This window comes from Chelonoidis abingdonii, chromosome 1 (assembly GCF_003597395.2).
Source record: "Chelonoidis abingdonii isolate Lonesome George chromosome 1, CheloAbing_2.0, whole genome shotgun sequence".
Taxonomy (NCBI): Eukaryota; Metazoa; Chordata; order Testudines; family Testudinidae; genus Chelonoidis; species Chelonoidis abingdonii.
This window is the reverse complement of record NC_133769.1, coordinates 374,021,011-374,038,964: the sequence shown is the minus strand read 5'-3', so window position 1 is coordinate 374,038,964 and position 17,954 is coordinate 374,021,011. Positions and strand designations below refer to the sequence as shown.

Genomic DNA, 17,954 nt, shown 5'->3' with positions numbered 1-17,954 from the left:
GTATATTTCCTTTTGGGCACTTGCTTCTAGAACTTGATTGTATAAATCACAGTCTGCATCACCTTGACAGCCTGTTCCTCCTGGAGTTCCAATAGTTCCATTTCTACAGTAGATCTTTCTGTAACCACGGTTTTGGGAATCAGACAGCCATTGTTGATCACATCAAGCATGAATGGATTCATAAGAAAGGCTAAGCAGGATCTCAACTTGTGCAAGTCCTCAATTTGCCCTGAAAATCATCAAGCAGGCCTTGTAATTCACCTATGTATTCATCAAGTTTGTGATCATCTACTTCGATTTCAGGGAATGTGTTTACCCTACTCTTGAGATGGGGAAAGTGGTTGAAATATCTTGACACCATGTCTCTGCAGAAGCTTTACCTTGTTCGAGAAGCTGAAGACTGTCTGAGTAAGGTCAGAAATAATCTTATCCTACCCTTGGAATGCCAAATTGAGTTTGTACAGATGCTGTATAGTATCAGTGAAAAACATCAGATCCTACATCCATTGCTCATCTTTCAGATGTGGATAGGACTTTTCCTTTTCTTCAAGGAAAGCATTAATAGGCTCCAACAGTTCCACAAGCCTAGTTAAGACATTGCTGGTTGATAACCACCTCACAATACAGTAGAAAGATGTTGTTAGGTTTCTCTTCAAGATCCAGTTCTTCAATTAAATTTTTGAACTGTCAATGAGTCTTCCCATTCGAGTGGATGAAATTGACAATTTTTAAGATTTTCATACTTGAAGTATCTTCCTGTGAGATGTTCATGATGGATGATGCAACAAACAGGAAGAAAGTCCACAAGTTTGGGATTGCTTTTCAAGAATATGATACGGTCTACTTCTCCCCCGCCCCACCATTGCAAGTGCTCCATCCATTGCAATACTGACGAGTTTAATCCAGCGGTACATCGACATGTGTAAATGCATTGTCAGGTGTGTTCTTTATGTCAATACCACAGGTTGTTTCTTTTAACGCCACTAAGTTCAACATTTCTTCTTTCACAATTACATCCACAGAAACATAGCGAACAAATATCGCTAGTTGTATATCTGTGGATTTACCAACAGCTAGACTGAATGCTAGAGAATTCTTTAGATTGTTTTGCAGCTTGTTTATAACATCAGCACCGATCTGGGAAATATGGCTCTCCATAGCATGGTGCAAAATTTAAATTTGCGTTATTAGTTGTTGAAGTTGTGTGTTACTTGCATCTAAAACTGCAACCATTTCTGCAATATTCTTCTTAAATTCTCTATCGCAATATGGATGTTTAGCAAGAGCGATATTCCATAACAAGAACAGGAGTACTTGTGGCACCTTAGGCCTGGTCTACACTACGCTTCTAGTGTGGCCGCAAATCGACGGTATTGGCCTCCTGGCGGTATCCCACAGTGCACCATTGTGACCGCTTTGGAAAGCGATCTGAACTCGGATGCACTGGCCGAGTAGACAGGAAAAGGCCCGCGAACTTCTGAATTTCATTTCCTGTTTGCCCAGCGTGGAACTCTGATCAGCACAGGTGGCCATGCAGTCCCAAATCCAAAAAGAGCTCCAGCATGGACCGTACGAGAGATACCAGATCTGATCGCTGTATGGGAAAACAAATCTGTTCTATCAGAGCTCCGTTACAGAAGATGAAATGACAAAGCATTTGAAAAAAATCTTCAGGCTATGACAGACAGAGGCCACAGCAGGGACTCAGCACAGTGCTGCGTGATAAGTGTAATGGAAAGCCAAAGAATCAAATGGACGCTCATGGACGGAGGGAGCGGGGACTGAGGACTCCAGCTATCCCACAGTCCCTGCAGTCTCCGAAAAGCATTTGCATTCTTGGCTGAGCTCCCAATGCCTATAAGAGAAAAAACTTTTGAAGTGATAATCAAGATAGCCCAGTACAGACAGTTTGATAAGAAGTGTGAGAATACTTACATGGGGAGATAGATTTAATGTTTGTAATGGCTCAGCCATTCCCAGTCTCTATTTAAGCCTACGTTAATTGTATCTAGTTTGCATATCAAGTCAAGTTCAGCAGTTTCTCATTGGGAGTCTGGTTTTGAAGTTTTCTGTTGCAAAATTGCCACCCTCAGGTCTGTTATTGAGTGAGCAGACAGGTTAAAGCGTTCTCCTACCGCTTTTTGAATGTTATGATTCCTGTTGTCAGATTTGTGTCCATTTATTCTTTTGTGTAGAGACTGTCTGGTTTGGCCAACATACATGGCAGAGGGGTTGGTAAGACAATTCCCATCTTTCCATGCTCTCTGTATGTGTATATATCTCTCCTCACGATATGTTCCATTCTATGCATCCGAAGAAGTGGGCTGTAGCCCACGAAAGCTTATGCTCAAATAAATTTGTTAGTCTCTAAGGTGCCACAAGTACTCCTGTTCTTTTTGTGGATACAGACTAACACAGCTGCTACTCTGAAACATTCCATAACAAAATTACCTTCAGTCATTGTGTCACATTCCTTACTGAATGCCAAAACTAGTGTTTGTTAACTGTTTAGCCGTAATTTTAATGTGATTAGCTTGTTTTTCCTTAATTCTGATTCAGCAAGGTATTTAGATGAAAAGCTATTGTGATTCATTTCATAGGTGACATTTCAAGTTGCTTGCTTTGTAGTGAGCAAACAATGCAATGCAGATCAGGCACAGGGACTTGGCATCTTTAACAGTGAATGCAAAATCTTCCTCCAATTCTAGCTTAAAACTTCGGTTTTCTTCTTCATATTTGCTTTTCTTACAGTTTTGAAGATGTCGTTGTTAGAATACAGATACTCAGGCCAGCCTGTAAAGGCCTATACTTTAAGAACTTAGGTGTATTTTTATCACTTAGCTAGTTATAGAGGTATAAAACAAAGAATCAAAAAAAAAAAAAATCACAAGTTCGCCTGTGTAAGGGCCTTTTCACACCAAGATAGCCTAAGAAGAAGGCCTCAGACTAAGGCCTCTGGCAAAGCAGCAGAGGCAGCCATAAGCTGGGAAGCATATGGTCACATCCTCACATTCCAAATCAGGCACATTGAAATAGGGTGGCATTGGGCTGTTAGGAAGATGATCCTGTCCTGATAGTGCCCATCACCACCAGAAAAAGAAACAAATCTTAAGACAGTTAAAGAAAACTTAGTTTGATAGCATCTTGTCCGGCAAGAAATCACTTATCAACGGCTGTGAAATTTTCATTTCTGTATTGTTTTCTCTTTATGGCCCCCAATTTTCTATTGTGAATCTGTCCGGTTCTCTAATCGTTTTTGTCTGCTGATAATTAATTTTGCTAGGTGTAAGCTAATTAAGGTAGTGAGATATAATTCTCTAACCAATTATGTTATAATGTGTTAGGATTGGTTAGTTAAATTTCAGTAAAATGATTGGTTAAGGTATAGCTGAGAATATTACTATATAAACTGGGGTCAAACAGGAAGTGAGTGGGAAATTGGAATCATGCTTGCTGGAAATTAATCCGAATAAACATTGCATTGTCTGCACTTTGGACTTCTGGTCTTCTGCTGCTTGCTGTCTGCATGACAAGAACCAGGGAAGTGGGAGGATGAAGGGAAACCCCTCTAATAATTGTCATCCACAAAATAAATATATGGTTAACACTTAAATCTAAAACTATTCAAATGCGACTAATGAACAGTAAACACAGTCTGTATTCTGCAGAATGCAAGGAGATCGTGAGCCTACAAGGTCCACAGAGCACAAGGTCTGAATACAGAATGATGCAATTTCCTGGTATAATGCACATGTGCAAGCTTCTCTTTCTATTAGTCTCACTCTTACATTATTGGGTTCACCAGGGTTTAAATTCTCTTGAACTATTTCCCGGAGGCCACAGAGCCATTTCTCCACCTACCAGATTGGGAAGGTGGGAAAAGCTCAGACCTTCAGCCCTGCGGGAGGCACCCCCAGTCTGGTAGGCAGAAAATGGGCTGGGGGCTCCATGAGCCACACTTTAACAGTAAAAGAGCCACATGCAGCTCATGAGCCACGGTTTGACCAAGCCTGCTATATATAATAGAAAGAACAGAATGGCCTACAGGGCTGTCATAAACATACAGCTAAGGCAGAATAGAACTTCAAGTGGTCCTTTCCATGATTCCTTGTCTAAATCACTTGGTGGTGGCAGCATACTGTTCAAGGACAAGGTGGAATTTGTGCCTTGGAAAAATTTTTAAACTATGCTGGTAAAAATAAGCTTAGAGGGTCTTTCATGCGGGTCCCCATATCTGTACCCCAGAGTTCAGAGTGGGGAAGGAACCCTGACAAGGGTCTTGTGGGAAGGCAGGAGTGAGGAAATCAGAGAGACAGAGTCTAGAGAATGCCACAAATAAGCAGTGGGTGGGAGGGAGGAGTTGCAGCCACCATCCAGAATAATTCAGAACTAGGAGAGTGCAACAACCTGAAGGAATGAAAAGTTCTCACCATTCAGTCCCACTGAGCCAGGACACCAACATCGCAGGGTGCAATGCTGACTTCAGAGTGTGGTGGGAAACCTGACAATAGCACTGAACTCTGGGGTACAGATGTGGGGACCCGCATGAAAGATTCCTTGAGCTTATATTCTACCAGCTTAGGTTAAAAACTTCCACAAGGCACAAATTCCTTTGCTTGTCCTTGGACAGTACTGCTGCCACCACCAAAGTGAATTGCACAAAAATTCAGGGACGGGTCACTTGGAATCCCTATCCCCCCAAACCCCTTCACCCCCTTTCCTGGTGAGGCTTGAGAATAATATACAACAACTAATTGCCTTAGCAATTTGAGTACAGACCAGACCCTTTATCTTCAGGACACTAAAATCAATCAGGTTCTTAAAAGAAGAACTTTATAACAAAGAAAAAAGTAAAAGAATCACACCTGCAAAATCAGAATGGAAGGTAACTTTACAGGGTAATAAAATGATTTAAAATACAGAGGACTCCCCTCTGGACTCAGCTTCACAGTTACAAAAACAAGAATAAAACTACTTTTGTAGCATAGGAAAATTCATGAGTTAAAACAAAAGATAACCTAATGCATTTCCTTGCCTACTTCAATTTCTGTGATTTCAGATGGATCATTCTAGGTATATTTTCAGGAGATGTTGTACCGGCTTGGTCCTTCCCTCCATCCAGAGAGGGAACAAACGAAGAGAGCCACAAACAAATCCTCCTTCCACCCCAGATTTGAAAGTATCTTCTTTCCTCATTGGTCCTTCTGGTCAGGTGCCAACTAGGTTATTTGAGCTTCTTAACCCATTACAAGTAAAGCGATTTAGTACAGCTGCCAAAGAGACATTTTATGCTACCCTTTTCTCTATATTTATGACAGCTACAGATTGCAAAGTCATTGTTAGCAGGAAGTCTGGAGAGGTCTGCTCAGATGGCAGAATCTCACGTGCTCTTTCTGGAGAAAGGCTATACCCTTGAATCTTTTCAGAAGCCTGTGCCAGTGAGAGTCAGTTCATATTTACCCGGCATCTTGGAGATTAGAGGACTCCAGGCAAGCTCTTCCCCCTTTGATGCAGCCAGGATAAAGTAATGTGAACATTTCAGGTGCCATTCCTGCAGCAAGCCAGAAAAGAGAAACTCAGATCTTTGCAGCAGTGGTGGGGGTAGGGGGGTGAGGGATGTAGGGGAAGGGCTGCAGGACCACAGCAGAGGGAAATAAGGTTAATCTGTTAGATTCCCAGACCTTATTAAAAATGATATCAAAGTAGCCAACAATGCACTAGGAAAGCTGTCCTTTTCCCTGTTTCTGGTGCAGAGACCACACTGCTGTAATCCAGGGACTTTACCTTAGGTCTGGTCTTGAGCCCGCTTGGAGACTGAAGCTAGGGCAGAGGCCCACTCAGGAAGTAAGCTACAGCACTGGGGCCTGCACTGACTTCTGGGAAGTTTAGGGAATAGGGTCTGACTCTGCCCATGGGATGGGGCCTGTGCAGCCAGGTGTGGGAGCAGGAGGCAGGCAGTCACTGAAACATATATTACAAAGGCCAGAACATCTGCTGTCTGCCTCAGTTTCAGGGTAGCTTCCCTGCCGGCTCCACATTAACTGGGTCTCAGATTCCCAGGGCCTCTTCTGTCTACCCAGTAACACCTATATCCCCGGCAGCACCTGCACAATGAGCCCCATGACCATAAGGGAAGCTACAGTGCACAGCCCCTTGGAGCCAGGCCCCTGGAATAAGAAAGAAAGGGGGTAAAGTTACCTCATATTCATCAAAGGGCTCCAGAGCCTGTACTCTTCGTCGCTCATCTTCGGGGATAAAGCTGGCGTAGAACTCATTCATATCAATGACACTGCACTTGGCCCATCCCTAAAACAGAGACCCACATTCCCTCAGGGACGGAGCCACTCCACTCCCTTACAGCAGGGGCTTCAGTCCCCCAGTGACAGACTCACAACCTGCTCCCAACCCTAAAACATAGTCAAATTGGTAGTGTTGGCCAGATTCCCACACAATTGACTGGCCCGAACATGGACAGCTCAGTCCCCATGATGGGGTCATACCTCCTGGGGTCACATCCTGAGCATGTTGCTATGACTAGCTCAGAGTCGACACTCACTGCACACCAGCTAATACGTCCTGAACTTGTGAGACCCTCTGAGGAATGCAGCTTCACCACAATGAGCAGTATACTATCTCCTGCATGGAGAAAGCTGTCAGACAAGGGAAGGTGCTCTAAGAGACTGGGCATGGGGAGAGGAGGCCATGTGACTGCGGGAGAGGGTAGTACCCCTTATGTCTGGCCTGGTTCTGACCAACCCACACCAAAGTCCAGTGGGATCATCCCTGCCTTCTGAAGTTATGTTCTTTCCCAGATGGCTCAGACCCCATACCTGCTCCAGGACCATAATCACCTACCCGCTGGAGAAAGCGTCTCCTCTGCGCCTCACAATTGGGATACTGGGCTAGGGTGTGCAGCACAGAGTTCAGCCGGCTGAAGTGCTGCTGCATGATGCGGCCAAAGGGGTCCTCGGGGTGCATCTGCTCATAGACCACAAACTGTGCACAGGAGAAGTGCTGAGCTGCCCACTGGATCAAAGCATCCGACCTGTCAGAGCAACAGGCAGGGGAGAGAAATTAAGAAGGCTGTGGCCCCAGCAGGGATGGGAGCAGACACCAGGATCCTTCCTGCAGATCCACACAGGGTGCCACTGGAGGTGGTTCTTCTGTTTGGAGGGAAGTGTGCTGAGCAGAGATGCCTCTGGTGCTGGGAAGCTACAAGAGCCCTCCCCCAGCTGCCCAGAGAGCTCGAGGAGCTGCCAGGATCCAGAGCCATTCCCATTTGAGATGTAGTTCTGCACATTACCAACTTAATGAGGGGATTTACCCCATGGCAGCTCAATTAAGTAGCTACCAGTGGCTTCCACAATTCACCCAGGGAACAGCCAAAAGGCTCTAGATACAGGTCTCCAGGATCAGACTTCCCTCTCTCAGACCCTCTCCACATACTAATACTATCCTCACTGCACCCACTTAGGCACCTAGCTAACAGGGAAAAGAGTGAGCCAGCCAACCTGCTGATCTCCATGTAAGTGAGCACCACTTCTGCTAAAAGCATGGTGGGAACCTCAGGGTCCAGGCCTGCCTCCTTTAGGGCTTGCTCCAGCATAGACAGGTCAGATAAATCCACTCCCAGCAATTTATAATCCTCCACAGCAAAGCTCATGGCTCCTGGGGGAAAACAATCAAGACACCCTCATTACAACACTAATCTCTCGCTGATATGCTGGCAGCAGCGACAAGAACACCCACATGAGAGACAACCCACTCTCAACAGTGTCACCACCCCCACTGACAGTATGTGGAGGCATAAGTTTAGTTCCCTCTAAGCTGTGTAGCTGCACAGCAGCCTATTAAGGGCAGAACAGGCGCTCAGAGATGTGTTGGGGAGAGGCACCCCTCCCTCAGCCCCGGACCTGCCCTGGCCTGGACCTGCTGCAGCCGGGGGAGAGATGCCTCTCCCCCTGCAGCCCAGGTGCTGCTGTGGGGAGAGAGCACTGGGGGGAGTCCTCTCTCCCCACTGCAGCCCCATGGCAGCCTGCACTCCAAACCCCTCATTCCTGGCCCCACCCCAGAGCCCACACCATCCCACCCCCAATCCTCTGCCCCAGCCCTGAGCCCCTTCCCACACTCCAAACCCCTTGGCTCCACCTCTGCCTCATGAATTTTGTTATGTGCACCAGTATGGAGGTGATGTGTCACACATCACCTCCATACTAGTGCACATAAAATTAATTCCACCCATGTGTGGGAAAAATTAGAGGGAACACTGGGCAGGAGACTGGGAAAACCTGTGCCACAGACTCCCATCACTAATAGGCCACAGAGAGACAATGTCAAGAATGGTCTGCATAAGCCCAGGAAACTTACAACCAGTGTATTCTCAATATCCCTTGTGCACACTCCACCTATATACACTGCATCTGAGGACAGGTAAATTGCATTCTGGCTAGCCTGCTACAGCCAGAAACGTCATACCTGATTCTCTCCTTCCAACTCCTCCCACGACCATGGCCAGGTCCTTCGTACCCTTGATAAGAGCAGCTTTTCGGCTTGTTACACTTGGGAAATCTACTTCATAGACCACAGTGCAACTCAGAAGATCCACAGCCTTGAGGCGGAAATACAGGGAGTCAAAGCCAGCACCAAAAGAAAGGATCTGCATGGGGAAAAAAAAAAAAAGAAATGTTATTTAACTCCAGCAGCAGCCTGGGTATTTGCAGGGCACAAAGCACCAAAGTATGTAGGTGCCAACATCCATGGGGCATTAGCCTGGCATGGCAAAGTAGTAGGAACGTGTACACAGACAGTGCCCCTCTCCCAATGATTTTGTCTCCTCTGCCCAGGCTCAAAGAACTAAAGTGGGCAACTAATGGTGCCAGTCTCATATACTCATCTGTGCCTTCCTTGGAGGGGATCACAGGGGATATGCCACCCTAATGCAGACCACAGACACCAAGGAGGTCTTCCCAGACCCACAATGGGAGCTCAGCCCCTGCACTCCTCTCCCAGAGAATTCACCTGTCTCCTGGGGTGGCCTTGACTCTGTCGCAGAAACTCTTGCACACAATGATCCACAGCTCGGGCCCGGACATAGTAACCCCTAGGAAATAAAATCCAACTGTTGTATCTAGATTTCCCCTTTCACTCAAAAACACTACACTCCCCAGCTGGTGGGAACCTCACTCTTTACCTTCAGAACCCATTCCTTTCCCAAAAGGTGTCATTCCCACCTCTTCTACTTCACACCTCTGTGATTCCCCTGTGCTGCAGAAGAGCATGCATAGCCCATTCCTGCTACTCTGGCCTCTGAAGTGGAGTAGGCAGTCTGGAGCTTGCTTCCTTTCCCCTTTGCTGCCTCCAGTTTGATAAATGTGCTTCTCACAGCCCAGCTGCTACCACTGTCCTTCCTTTATAAGGCCACTCCAGGCCTCCCGAGGATAAGGGGAGGGCAGAACTGGTACCTGAGCAGTGGGGAAGTATGCCCAGGATGTCCTCTGAAGAGAAATAGCCCATTCATTACCACTGGTGTTCTCCTGATCTCCTAGTCTCAGCATTACATGCCTGTGGCCTGCACCAAGCATGCGTATTCCCAGCTCCCAGCACAGACCCAGTCAATTGTGACTAATGCTGGAAATTAATGGGCCTCTTCTGGCACAGAACTGATTCATCTTGACCAGGACTCCCATGCCATCCTCTCTGGTGTCATTTTCACCTTGACAGCTAGACCCTCCCACATAAGCCTTTACTATACCAGGCAAAAGACAGACTGAGAGCACTAACATTCATATCACACAAATCTCCCTAGAGGAGGATTTGAACTCTTCATCCTTTGATTTAAGGAGCAGTGTCTGTTCCCCTAAGGATTCAAATGAGTAAATTGCAGAAGAGCTACTAACAGACTACCTGTAAGCAGTGGTGCTAAAGTTTTATAGAGCAGTAAGTTTTGAAATATTTCTAAACTGGGAAAATCCATTGACATAGATTTTATGAAAGTTAATAGCCTTCTTCCCTAGCCCTGTGGAAAAAAAGTTTAACTGTGATGGGATGTCCACACCACATGAGCCCTGAGCATGGTAATGCATGCCAGAAAGGGCCAATTAACCTTATATGCTGCAGGGGAAGCAGACACTGATAAGGTTTAATGGCAGACGAAGCCCAGCTGAGGGAAGGAGCAGGGATAGGAGTGTAATGCCAGGAAGTGAGAGAAGGAGGGGGTGCGGGATGACTTCTGCAGTCACTCACTAGACTGAAAGAGAGTTGGCCAAGGTCAAGGAGTAAATCCACAGACAGGATAAGTCCTGGATCCTGCCCTGGACTAGGGAATTTGACAAGTGGTTAAGAAGGTGAAGTAGCCACAGAGAGGGGCAGACGCTCCAGTGGTAAACCCACAGATACACAAAGAGATAAACAGGTGGAGCAGGGAAGAGCCCAGGGAAACAGCAACCGGGTCTGAGACTTAGCAGACCTAGGTTGCTACTTACAGGGTCCCTGGGCTAGAACCATAGGAGCAGATGGGCCCAGGTTCCCCTACCAGCCACTGCAAAAGTGGCAAACAAACTGGAGTTGAAACAGAAGATTGCCTGAAATAGAACAAGGACAGCTTGTCGGGTGGGACTTTGTTACCTCAGAACTGGAGGACTATACAGTGACTTGGCCAAACCGATGAGTCATGAAGGAGGAGCACCCTGAGTCCCGGAGAGAGGGGCCACAGCACAAGCAACAGAAAGGGGTGTGAAATGGGCGCAAGGGCTAATTCCCAAAACCAGCCATAAGGAGGTGCACCTGCAGTGAGTGGAACCCTGTTACACCATCTGAAAATTTTAAAACCCATCTTTGGGGGGAGCCTATAAATCAGGAACTCCATTACCAAATGACACTAAAACTGTACTCTAAAATATACTTGTGCCCCTGTTATTGCACAGTAATGTTTAGGACAATCTCACTGTGCATGTGGATCTTAGAACACTCAGAAAAATTACCTCAACATTGAGCATAGTTTTCTGCTCAATGACGACAGTGCCTTTCCATTAAGAAAAAGAATGACCAAGACTGAAGGCCAGGCTATGATTTACTGACAGTACAGAACAATGGAAGCTCTACCCACAAAATAAAATCAATCACAGCAATCCCCCCTCCCACTAAGTAACAGTAGCCCCTCCCAAAGGATAGCAAGAACCAAACAAACAAACCAAAGCCTGTTCCTCACCAATGAATCAGCGGCGCTCGTCTGCATCTCTTTGTAACGAAGTACTGTAGGAAGCCATCATGGATGTAGCCAAGAGCAGCGGTGGAGCATTTACTAACAATACTGCTGTCATTAGTGCCCTGAATCTGAACAGGGAACAAGGAGAAGGACTGCTCACTCACATTCTGTCTACTGATGTCTACCTAGGAGTAGCCATAAGAAAATAGCTGGATCTAAACAGGGCAGCGCAGGCCCTTTCCTCCTTTAGAAACCAAGTTAATTCATCCCTTGGAGACTCACAAGGCCAGTGAGTTTCCTCAGCGTCCAAGTGAAACATGCTGCCCGGCAACAGGACTAGGGCACTGACAGACTACACACTTCTGCTGTACCCATAGATGCACTCTCCCCTCCCACCATACCAGTCATGGGGACTCACCAACAGCTTGTGTGAGGTCAGGAGACTAGAGCATCAGTGACCCAATATGCAGTCCAAGTCTGATGCATAAACTCTTTGTGCCGCAGTGTAAACCTATGCCACAGGCTTCAGAGGCAGAGAGAGTTCCTCTCTTCTTCTGTAAAGACTGCAAAGCTGTACTAGAAAAGGAGTCAGGACCTTGTTCAGGATCCTGAACACACCGCTCTTGCCCCACTCCATGATGGCAGAACACTCCCATCATCACTGACGTTACACTAGGAAAATATGTAATATTTATACTGTGATTTAGCAGCTAAGGAGAAGCCAGCCTCCTCCCTGCAGAGACCTCTACCCCAGGACCCCAGACAGCACAAAGTGCCTCAACAGGCCCCACCTCATCCTCACTGCTTCCTCCTGACTGTTGCCACAGGCCAATGGTTCTCAGCCAGGGGTACGCAGAGGTCTTCCAGGGAGTATATTAACTCATCTAGATAGTTGCCTAATTTTACAACAGGCTACATAAAAAGCACTAGCAAACTCAGTACAAACTACAATTTCATACAATGACTTGTTTATATTGCTCTATATACCATACACTGAAATGTAACTACAATATTTATATTCCAATTGATTTTATAATTATCTGGTAAAAATGAGAAATTAAGCAATTTTTAGGTAATAGTGTGCTGTGACATTTTTGTATTGTTATGCCCGATCTTGTAAGAAAGCAGTTTTTAAGTGAGGTGAAACTTGGGGGTATGAAAGACAAATCAGATCGCTGGAAGGGGTACAGTAAACTGGAAAAGTTGAGAGCCACTGGTCTAAAAACTGCCAAGGATAGGAATTGAATTCACAGAATGTGCATATAGTTCATGACCACAGAATGTAACCTTGAGCCCACCCAATTACTCTGACAACAGACTTCTTGTAAACCCTCTAGCTTGCATCAGAGTCCCAGTCACTACTCCTCAGGGAATTCTGAGCCAAGAAATTAAAAATTCTGCAAATTTTGTCAACACAACACAACATAATCATGCCATTTTCAATTATGTTGGTAATTTATTTCAAAATACCTGTCAGCAAGTATGTCTGTAACAATACAGACAACAAAAGATTCAGAAAATGTTTTTTTGACAAATAGATTCCTTACAAGCATATTAGCACATCTATATGGCTCCACAGAGTAGATGGCAATACACCTCTACCCCGATAAAATGTGACCTGATATAACACGAATTCAGATATAATGCAGTAAAGCAGCGCTCCAGGGGGGCGAGGCTGCGTGCTCCAGTGGATCAAAGCAAGTTCAATATAACGCGGTTTCACCTATAAACGGTAAGATTTTTTGGCTCCTGAGAGTAGTAAGATGAGGCCCTGAAACAAACTCTGGTGTCAGAGGCCTAGTCTGAGGCCTAAAGCATGAACCAAAGTACTTCCAGGCACTGCTAAGCAAAAGCTGGGCTGTGAGCCAGAGGCAGGCTTCATTCACAGAAATTAGTGAGAACAGGGTTGTTAAAAGCAGGTGTGTTCACACATAAGGGCTAATAAGAGGCACTTGTGCTAAGATGGCACCTGGACAGCCTGATACAAGGACACTCCATAGACATAACAAGGAACAGATAGGTGCATCTTAAAGACAGGACAGCATGATGGACAGATCTGTATGTCTGGAACAACATGATCAAAGCAGAGACAGCACCCTAATGAGCCAAGAGGCTGTACCACAATACATCAGGAGGGATGAGTAATCTGCCCTGTAACTGTATAAAAGTAGGTCCCGGAGTGCATATCTTTGTCCAGCCTAGGGGGCACTGGAAAGTCCCACCACTGACTGAGCTGTGTCCATTGCCAGGGGGTACATATTCGTAGTATGTCCTGTAGAGTCTATAGGAAACTATTACTGTGCTTCGTTTGACAATAAACCTGGCTCGGGTTCCTTCCTACCTTACTAGAGTCTGATCTTTGAGGGTTCTCTCGGGGTTTGCTGTGTCAGCTGTCTGCGCAGAGCCGGGACAGCACACAGAGGGAACACGCATGCAGCCGACTGTTATCATCGAACAAGAGCAGAGCTACACACCGGTAGCTACTAATAACACCAAGGACAGCATTATATCAGGGTAGAGGTGTACTAATATTTCCATGTATGTCAGGCACACAAGACTTTAAAGGTATGGTGACAAAGCAAAGAAAAACTGCAGCTGGCCCATGCCAGCCAACTTGGGCTCACAGGGCTCGGGCTGCTCTGCAGAATTCTGGGCTTGGACTAAAGCTGGAACTCTGGTACCCTCCCACCCTGCAGAGTCCTAGAGCCTGGGCTCCACCAATGAAACAAAGACCTCAGGGTCCTGCCTCTCTGTGCCAGGGGCATCACAACAGTGAGCAAGAGGGACAGATTCTCACAAGCACACCCAGCCTGAGGGATAGGTCAGTGGTTTCAGCATTGGCCTGCTAAACCCACGGTTGTGAGTTCAATCCTTGAGGAGACCACATAGGGATCTGAGGCACAATCAGTAATTGGCCCTGCTAGTGAAAGCAGGGGGCTGGACTTGACCTTTCAGAGTCCCATCCAGCTCTATATATGTATAGCCCTCCATTCCAGGTGTGGGGCAAGCAGGCTCAGCTCAGCAGTATCCAAGCGTGGAGGGGCTTAGTGTGAGGTCCATATGGGGGAGGATCTGGATACACAGGGCCTTGTTGGGGAGTTATGGATGCAGGGGGAATGAGACTCTGTGGGGCTACGCATACAGTGGCTGGGGAACAATGAGGTCAGGAAGCAGGCGGTATATGGAGCTTCCTGCAACCGAGGGAGATTTCTGGGGGCAGCTCTGACCTGGCCCCAGGAGCAGCTCAGGCAAGGGAAGAAGTAGTCTTATCCTCCCACAGCCAAGACTAGCAGTTGGACCTGCTCAGGCATCCTCAGCTCCAGGTGCACTGCAATAGCAAGTGACACAGCCCTGCTGTGATTTACATCTCTGTCAGGTGCGCCTGCACTGCCCAGGAGGACAAGCAAAGAAATCTGCCAGGGACATGAATTCTGCACATGAGTAATGGTGCAAAGTTTCCCCAGAAGTATTTGTAAGGGGAAACTGAGTAGGACAAAGGTAACTTTAATTAAAATAACTGTGTACAAGGAGCAGGAGAAGAGAAAGCATGAAAATTGTGAAGCTTCGGGTTCTGGCCCTGAGCTCACCACACACATACTCCTCATCGCCCCTGACCCCCGCTGTTTCTCCCAGCCCTGGGACTCTGGCCACCATCAGCCGGACTCTGGCCACACGGGCGCTGGCTCCAGCTCTGGGATCACCCCTACACATCGCCCCTGGCCCGCAGTGTCATGATAGGCTTCCCATTACCCCGTGTTGTGAGAAGCGCTGCACTGACACCCCTGACGGCGTGGGACGGTCCGAGCCCCGAGTGCACAACAGCAGTTACGAGCCAGGCGGATCTGCCGCTGTGCGCCGCCGCCACCCGCTAGCGAGGCGGAAACGCCCAAGCCCGAGCTTCGGTGGCGAGGGGATGTGCCCGCTGCACGGACCCGCCCTGGGGCCCGGGCTGGCGAACGGGCTCGGCAGCGCCTCCAGCACCACGAGGCCGGGCCAGGCCAGCGCTAACCCTGCAGCGCCCCCCAGGCGGGCCTCGCACAGGCCGCTCACTCACCGCCTCGTCCCGCGCCGCGCTCCGCCCCCTCCCGTGCCGGCCCATCCTACCGCTGCGGAGCAACCTGCGCCCTCCCTCCCGCAGACGAGTCTAGGCAGTGAAAAACTTCCCGCTGTACCGCGTGGCCTTCCTGAGACCATAGAGAGCGACTTCCGGCGGAGCCCAGGAGAGACCCGCCCAGGGTGATAGAGCTCAGCCTCCGGGGCGGATAGAGAGGCCAGGCCGGGGCCGTCTGTCACAGGATGAGGCTATTGGTGAGCTTCTATGGTCACGTATGGAGGACAGGGCGGGGCTAAAAGTTGATCGATGACAGGGGCTGAGGGGGTGGGGAAATCGGGGTTCTCCACCGCATCCTTCCCCTTCGTATTAGCTGTGTCCCGCGGTGGTCTGGTCCCGCGCCCAAACCTGGCTCCTCTGCCGCGCTCGCTGCTGCATCAGCGCGGAGCGGAGAATGGGTGGCAGGGGGGAGGCTCTTAACTTTTACTGCCCAGCGCTTAATGTGCCAAAAAAATAAACATTCTATGCACAGTAATGTGCAACTCTGCAAAATTCTGCAAGTTTTATTTGTCAAATAAGTGTAGAGGCTGCAGCATCGCATTGGGGCGCACAGGCCACTGGGGGCACAGAGCTGGCAGATCACAGTGCAGTTCTCCCCCAGTGTCCTGTCTACTGACAGTGGCCAATGCCAGGTGCCCCAGAGGGAGTGAACCTAACAGGCAATGATTAAGTGATCTCTCTCCTGCCATCCAACTCCATCCTCTGACAAACAGAGTCTAGGGACACCATTCCTAACCCATCCAGGCTAATAGCCATTATTGGACTTAACCACCATGAATTTATCTACTTCTCTTTTAAACGCTGTGGCAGTTGGGACTGAGTGCCTGACCTTGTTCCCTTGATTGCCTTTGATTGGCCTCCCCCAGTGTGACTCATGAGGGGGTGGGACTGACCTAGGCAAGTAGGCTTTAAAAGCCAGAGGCAGAGCAGTCAGGGGGCTGCAGACAGGGGAGTTTGACAGAGGGAGGCTTACGATGGTTAGGAAGACCTGCAATACCTGTGCCTGTAGCCAGACAGAGCACCTGAGCATGGATACTTCTACCCAGATCCTAGTGTGGTTTTGCAGGGACTGTGACCTGCAATTCCCACTTACTGATACCCACGCTGGGGGGACCATCCAATGTGAAAGGTACCTGCTTGTGGAATCTCCTAGGCAGCAGGTGGGAGAGCTGCAGCAGGTGGGAGAGCTACAGGAGGAGGTGGCTAGGTTGAGGAGCATCTAGATCTATGAGCAAGTCCTAGACAGTGTCCACTTGGAGACAGCTGAGGTAGCTGTCCTAGTACACTGGACTGCTGACACTACTGGTGGAGGAGGCGATGGCTCAGGGTGAACACTGGCAGCTGGTTACTTCTGGCAGTGCTCCACCCCTGCTTCAAACCCTCCTACTGTGGTAATAGGTAACGGGTATGCTCTTCTTGATACAGGAGAGAAGGAATCACCCCCTACAGTAGAGGAGAAGAAGCCTCGTACCCTTAAGGCTGGGAGGTTTGCTGCCACCACTGCGAATAGGAAACATACAGTAGTGGTGGTTGGAGGCTCTCTTCTCAGGGGGATGGAGGTGCCAATCTGTCACCCTGACAATTCATCTTGAGAAATATGCTGCCTGACAGGGGCCCATATCCAAGACATTACAGAGGATTTTATCCAGCCCTCTGACTACTCATGCTACTCATCCATGTGGGCACAAATGATATTGCAAGGTATGACACAGAGCGAATCAAGAGTGACTACAGAGCTCTGGGAGTACAGCTGAAGGAGTTTGGAGCACAGGTGATATTCTCTTCCATCCTTCCTGTCAAAGGTAGGGGCCCGGGCAGAGACAGATGCATCATGGAGGTGAATGCCTGGCTGCAAAGATGGTGTCGCCAGGAGGGCTTTGGCTTCCTCAACCATGGGATGCTATTCGAGGAAGGACTGCTAGGCAGAGATGGTGTTCACCTTTCGAGGAGGGGAAAGACCCTATTTGGACACAGACTGGCTAACCTAGTGAGGAGGGCTTTAAACTAGGTTTGACGGGAACAGGTGAGCAAAGCCCACAGGTAAGTGGAGAACATGGAGACCTGGGAGATGGGTTGGAAATAGGGAGCATGGGCTGTAATGGCAGAGAGAAAGGAGGGTCAGGGCAAAACTGGGAGGCAAGATCAAATCAGGATCTTAAATGCCTATATATGTAACTTTAGCGCCCTCGTGGCCAAGATGGAGTCTGCTCTGCAGGCAGTTCTGGCCAAGAGAAGACGCGTGCAGGAATGCAGCAGGAGAAATCCCTTCCACCCCAGGGACACCTCTTCCAAACCTCCCAGAGTGAACACACACACCCACAGGAAAAGCACACTGGATATAACAAAGGGAGATATTTATTTACAGAGGGATGAGAGGAGAAAAACAAGGGGGAAAATAGGGGGAGCAGTAAAACAGGGCTGCATTCAAACCAAAACCCCACGGGCCCACTGGTAGCACAATCTGGAAGGGCAGACACTGAGCAATGTGTCCGGACACAGAGTTCAGGAGGCTTGAGCAAAGTTCCAGTCCAGTGGTGAGTCTTGGATGCTCCTGGTCATCTTTGGTGCCAGTGAACTCCCCCCAGTAAACCCCTCCGGTGCCCTCTTCTGCCGCTCTCTGCAAAGCCACACAGAGCGACC

General features: G+C 48.2%; 1 protein-coding gene and 1 long non-coding RNA gene across 5 annotated transcripts in view; one reads left to right on the top strand and one right to left on the bottom strand.

The window, feature by feature from the left end:
• The window catches only part of LCMT2 (leucine carboxyl methyltransferase 2), a 65,127-nt gene extending 49,762 nt beyond the window's left edge, over positions 1-15,365 (bottom strand). The window contains exons 1-8 of one of the 4 annotated variants that reach the window (XM_032778077.2): positions 15,258-15,365; positions 11,207-11,331; positions 9,019-9,100; positions 8,527-8,656; positions 7,512-7,668; positions 6,856-7,045; positions 6,199-6,306; positions 5,461-5,551 (exon numbers count right to left, since the gene is read on the bottom strand). In XM_032778077.2, coding sequence (XP_032633968.1) covers positions 5,461-5,551; positions 6,199-6,306; positions 6,856-7,045; positions 7,512-7,668; positions 8,527-8,656; positions 9,019-9,100; positions 11,207-11,331; positions 15,258-15,302 — 928 coding nt within the window. In that variant the 5' untranslated portion in view covers positions 15,303-15,365. Of the gene's footprint in view, positions 1-5,460; positions 5,552-6,198; positions 6,307-6,855; positions 7,046-7,511; positions 7,669-8,475; positions 8,657-9,018; positions 9,101-11,206; positions 11,332-15,257 lie in introns of all 4 variants that reach the window. The other 3 variants (XM_075061883.1, XM_032778076.2, XM_075061882.1) reach the window with 3 other exon arrangements.
• A 1,417-nt stretch (positions 15,366-16,782) lies between these two features.
• The window catches only part of LOC142046141 (uncharacterized), a 16,070-nt gene continuing 14,898 nt past the window's right edge, over positions 16,783-17,954 (top strand). The window contains exon 1 of the long non-coding RNA XR_012655077.1: positions 16,783-17,116. This is a non-coding gene — a long non-coding RNA (uncharacterized LOC142046141). The remainder of the gene's footprint in view (positions 17,117-17,954) is intronic.